Source organism: Gavialis gangeticus, unplaced genomic scaffold, assembly GCF_001723915.1.
Source record: "Gavialis gangeticus isolate Ggan-Ray unplaced genomic scaffold, GavGan_comp1, whole genome shotgun sequence".
NCBI classification, from domain to species: Eukaryota; Metazoa; Chordata; order Crocodylia; family Gavialidae; genus Gavialis; species Gavialis gangeticus.
Genome location: NW_017729011.1, coordinates 19,064,837 through 19,070,114, shown reverse-complemented (window position 1 = coordinate 19,070,114; position 5,278 = coordinate 19,064,837). Strand labels below are relative to the sequence as shown.

General features: G+C 51.7%; 1 protein-coding gene across 1 annotated transcript in view; it reads right to left on the bottom strand.

Moving 5' to 3' along the window:
• Window positions 1–267: 267 nt before the first annotated feature.
• DBH (dopamine beta-hydroxylase) overlaps window positions 268–5,278 on the bottom strand; it is a 27,427-nt gene continuing 22,416 nt past the window's right edge. Inside the window, exons 11-12 of the mRNA XM_019510767.1 lie at window positions 4,654–4,813; window positions 268–649 (exon numbers count right to left, since the gene is read on the bottom strand). Of these exons, the coding sequence (XP_019366312.1) occupies window positions 515–649; window positions 4,654–4,813 (295 nt within the window). The 3' untranslated portion in view covers window positions 268–514. The remainder of the gene's footprint in view (window positions 650–4,653; window positions 4,814–5,278) is intronic.

Sequence of the window (5,278 nt, the reverse complement as noted above, 5' to 3'; positions counted from 1 at the left end):
ACACTGGGGTTAGACCCCAACCTTTCCCAGCTCCCAGCCAAACCCTCAGTGCCACAGGCAGCACGTGTGGCATCGGGATTGCTTGTTCTTTGGCATCTATAACACGGGGGGCAGCTTTGTCCAGCCAGGTGCTGGGAGCTCGGACACTGCAGCATATGCCTGCTGACCCATCCGTGAGAGACCCCCATGTCCATCACGCTGTGAGCAATGCCTGGTCCCTGCCCCACCGCCAATCCCTCCTAGGAACAGTCAGTGAGATCTGGCCTGTGTGTTTGTGCAGAGAGGAGTCCTTTATAGTCTCTCTACCCTCTTCCCACCCCATTCAGGGTAAAAGCAGCTCTCGAGTGGACCCTCGTATCAGGCGCTTATAAATCCCTAAGGCAACCCCTCCAGCCTGCTCCCACCCTCTCCGTTGCAGCGTTACAAAAGCTTGAACCAAAATCAAAAGCGCCCCAGTGTGTCCAAAAGTGTCTCGTGGCATCGTGCATCGTGGCACGGGAAGCCAGATGTCCCTTCAGTCTGCCTTGGTCTTGCCCAGGTTGATGAGCACAGCGGGTGGAGGCGGAGGTGCTAGTGGAGGGGGGCAATGTGGGGTGGGCGCCGGCAGCATCTTGGCAATCTGTGGGAGAGGCTGCTTCTCCCATTCACCCTGCAGAGAGAGGGAGAGGTCAGTGAGAACAAGAGGGGATAGAGGCCTGGGTGGGACCCTGCCATATCACATGAGGCTCCAAGGGCCAGCCTGCTCCAGGGTGCAGGCTGGTGGAGCTCAGGTGGTTGCTAGTCTCTCTCTCTCTTGTTTTGTCTGCCTCTTCTCATTTTCCACAGCACATGGAAGCAGCAGGTTGCAGACACTTGGGACCATCAACCTCAGTGGAGTGCAGTGAAAAGCCTGGTGCTAACACAGGACAAATAGGTCCCTGCCCCAAACACACTGTCAGCTACGTTGAAGACTACAGATGGAGACCCAGGGAAATCATCCTGGTCAGCATGATCACAGCACACCAGCGGTCTAACGTGATCTTTGCTGTAATGTTTTGATAGCTGTGAGAAGGGCAAGCCTGCCTTGGTGAGGGCCACAGCCAGGGAGAAGGATGCTGGATTATTTGAGACACCAGGGACATTTACAGACGTGCTCCAGGAGGGGAGGGAGGCTCTTTAATTGCTGCAGCTCCAAGAGCCGCTGTGATGAAAGCACCTGGACCGTCACTTGTATCAGCGTCCCCACGCTAAAAAGGGACAGTGGGAATGCTTTAACTAAAGCTCATCAGACGAGCTGTCGTGAAAGCGTCCCCGCCACCATTTTTTTAGTGCAGGGACGCTGATACGCACGACTCTGGAGTCTGCTGGAGTAATTACCATGCTCCAACAGACACAATTCATTTAATCTGCTCCAACGCGCTGCAATTACAGCGCGTCGGAGCAGCCTCGTTGCACGTGTATGGGCAACCCAGGTGATCAGAGCGCGGACAAGAGCTGTGGCTGCATGGGCAGATGGGAGAGGTCACTTTTTAGTGCTGGTGCAGAACGAATCTGCAAGATCTAGACAGAGCCTGGACGTGAGACCCAAAAGAAAGGTTTGAGTCAAGGATGAGGCCTAGCTTATGGGCCTGAGCAGCAGCTACGACCGTGGTATTGTCCATAGGGGGAACAGGAATGGTTTGGCAGGGAAAGCTGAGCTGTCTTTTACCCATTTTGAGATTAAGGTGATATCTAGATGCCTGCAAGGAAACATCAGAGAAACAGGCCAAAGTCTGAGTTGGGACAAAAGGAGACAGATTTGGGGGCAAGTGGGTTTCCTGCTCTGCACACTTATGTCACCACCATTATTACCATCAGAGCGGGTGTTGCTCTGGAGCCTCAGTTCTGGCTTTGCATCTCGAGAAGGTGAAGTCAGTGAAGGGCCTGGACACCTCTGGGAGCCGACTGGTCGACTGCCCTTCTTACTCCGAGTAACCTGTAACTTTAATGACCAGTGCTGCCCATCGCTTGTTCCTAATGACCGTGATGACTGAGGCTGCCTCCTACAATTCTGGCCTCACAGCAGAAGGAGCACAGTTTAAAACACAAGGCGAACGGTCGTATGTCTTGTTTGAATCCTTTAAATAGCCAGGGTGGGCTATTGCTCTGGCTGAACAGAAAAGCAGGATGGCATTGCCTGAGCCTAAGTAACCCATGACTTTGGTGCTCGTGGTGGTGAGGGTCTGCGACAGCCGTGGCTGGAGTCAAGCACCCCACACCCAGCTGTCCCAGCGCACCTCACTCCAGACCTGCAGTGGGCCTGGAGTTGAATGCAGGGGCTCATCCCCCTCTGCCCCTCACCCTGGCCTGTAGCACCCTTGCTGCACTCTTCTACATGTAACCTATCTCTGCCATTGAACTTCACACCTGGCCTGGAGTACGGCTGTCATTCCAGTCTGGGACCCCGCTCAGGTCTCTGACTGTGTCTTGTATCTGACTGGCACGGACATCTGCTGTTCCAGTTCCAGACATCCTTACATCTCTGCTAACACGCTTCAAAGCTTATGGGTAACACCCTCTGCGCTTGAGTGTATTTTTAAGGTATAACAAGGGCATCTAGAGCATATGGAGAGTTGTTCTTTTTGGTGTGCATGTGTATAAATCTAAATAAATACACTGACAAACTATTCCAGCCCGAAGTCTCAACAGGCTCTTGCAGAGGTGGATGCCAAAGTGCCCTTTCTTTCATTACGCACAAGCGTTACCTTGAAACACCCTCCGAGCGAGACAAGGATTTTCATTTTACTAAATAATTAAAAGCATAAAGCTCCTCCAGCAAATCACATATAAGTGGGGATCACTGGCCTGCAGGAAGGCAAGAGGCTAATTAGAAGCTCTCCAGAGAGAAATACTGTAGCAGACAGGAGGTGTTTTAAAATCCCACTCAAATTTGAAAAGCAAACAGAGCCGGAAGACCACGGCCTGCTTTCTCTTTCTTTATTTGCTTGTAGCCTCCAGGTGACCGACTTAGTGTCGATGCCGGCTGCATGCTCATTCCCCATTCTTTCTGAGCTGCTGCCATGCAAACCTATTGAATCGAGACGACTGCAAAGAAGGCAGTACCCGCCAGCCCTGCAGACAGGTGGCACAAGGCCTATGCTCCAGTGAAGTCTTTGAAATAGGATTTAATTGGCATACAGCCAGGATGCAGAATTCAGCCCAGTGAGTTTAAATGAACCCTAACATCTCCGGGGTAGGTTTGTATGGCAGAAGCTAAAGGTCTTCTCTTTTGCAAAGTCACATTTCACAGGGGGAGTTTCGCAGTAAGTGTTACCATATTTTTCAGTGCCTTTTTTCTTTCCCTCCACTTCTCCACGTTACACCCGTCCTCCAAAAGACAATCGTTTTAAGTTCTCCTGCACTTGCAAAAATGCTGTCCAAGGGTGAGGGTAAGATGAGACCTACCTGATCTCAACCTGCAACAGCTTTATCCCGACTTCAGATCTTTTCCCATCAAAGATCTCTGCGCACTATCCCATCCTCTGTTCCCTTTATCCCCATCCTACTGAGATCGCTCAGACTCTTACAGGGGGTTTCTTGGGATCCGGTGTGATTTTTGCAAACTCCTGAATTATAGCTCTTTATTTCTAATTGCTACTGGAGGACCTTCGGGCTTGAAGGTCGGGTCTGTTCTGAAACGTGGCCCTAGCAATGGCCCCTTACATCTCCTTACATCTTCCTAGGGTTTCTTTTTTTTTCCCCTGACAGTGCTCGTTAGTGTGGTGTGTTTTTCTAAATGTCAGTGCTGCAGATTCATCCTGGGCATCTCCCTAGTGCAATGTATAGTGCAGTGTAGTAGCAGTGTTGCTGAGCTAGCTTCAAATCAGCTAGCGTGCAGGTGGGTACTAGTGTAGTCACAACAGCATAGAGCTCAGCGTGGGAGTCATTGCCCCAGTATTTCCTCTGCTCTGTGCACAGATTTTGCAGCCACATTGAGCTCCCCATTAATGTGGTTACCCTGTGGGAAGCTAGCTCTGGCATGGGGATACTCTGCAGTCATAGAAGGGACTGCAGTGTAGACCTACCCTGTGAGCATGTCTGCACCTCCTCTCTGGAGAGCCTGGAACGGAGCTGAGAAGCCAGGAAGCACCGCCCTGCATGCACTCAGCGGTTAAGCATTGTACAGGTGTGCGTGGCCCAGCATCTCCGTCACGGGCATGCACTCGGGACCCTTCCAGACTCCCTGCACTGCCTAATTCCTTGGTCTGGGCATGTCAGAGTGGGAGTGAATGGGTGAGGACTCATCCTCAGTGGCTATCTGAACCCTGCAGGGATATGGTATAGTCACAGCCTTACTATCAACGCAGGTCCTTTCCTTCTGGGGGAACAGCAACAAGAATCCAAATGATGCCAGGTGTGCACTGCCCATCACCTCAAGTTGCTTTGCACCTGCTTCCCTGCTGGGAACTCGGTAAGGCAGCCTTCTCAAAGAGGCATCGGAGAGAACTGCCTCTATCTCCCACTCCCAGACGTGGCCTGGCCTTGGCGTGCTGAGAGAATCAAGCAGGAATCCCTTTTGCTGTCACCCCAGTCGGTGGCTCCAGCTCTGCTGGAGATGTGCAGGGAGCAGGTCTGTTTTGCAAAGTCCCGTTTCACAGTAAGTCTTACCGTATTTTTCAGAAGTTTCCTACCTACCGGGAAGCGGACGGCTGAGGATTTATTGCAGTGCATGGAGATCGGAGCAAAGCCATAGAGGGATTTCAGGACATCTCTGTTGAATGCGTTCCATGGGACAGAAGCAAACTGCTGCGTGACCGAGGTCTGCGGGCACATGCAGATCTCCTCGTCGTTGAACCTAATGCAAGAGAAATGTCAGGCAGGGAAATGGAACCGGGCCGGACTGACTTCTTTTCCAAGCAGGACATGATCCTGAAAGGAGCTGCTCAGCATTTGCATGGTTTGGATGGGGGTGGTCCTGCCTCAGGCAGGGGGGTGGACTCGAGGTGACCTCCAGAGGTCCCTTCCAGCCCTACTTTGTGATTCGGCATGCTGAAATCAGGGTCTCTCATAGCAAAGCCTTGGAGCTTGGGCTTTCATTATATTTGTGCATTATGTACCATGCATATGACCCTGCTCAGCTACTACCTTGACGAGGGCTATGTAAACAGGTGGACAGAGACATGATTGATAGAAATAACAATGAGGTGTGACCCTGCTCATTCAGTAACTCTGATGAGATGAGGCCACGCTTGGAGAGGCACAGCTATTTCTTGTCTAATGTGCTCTATCCTGCTGAATTCCCCCTTGCAAACCGATAGTT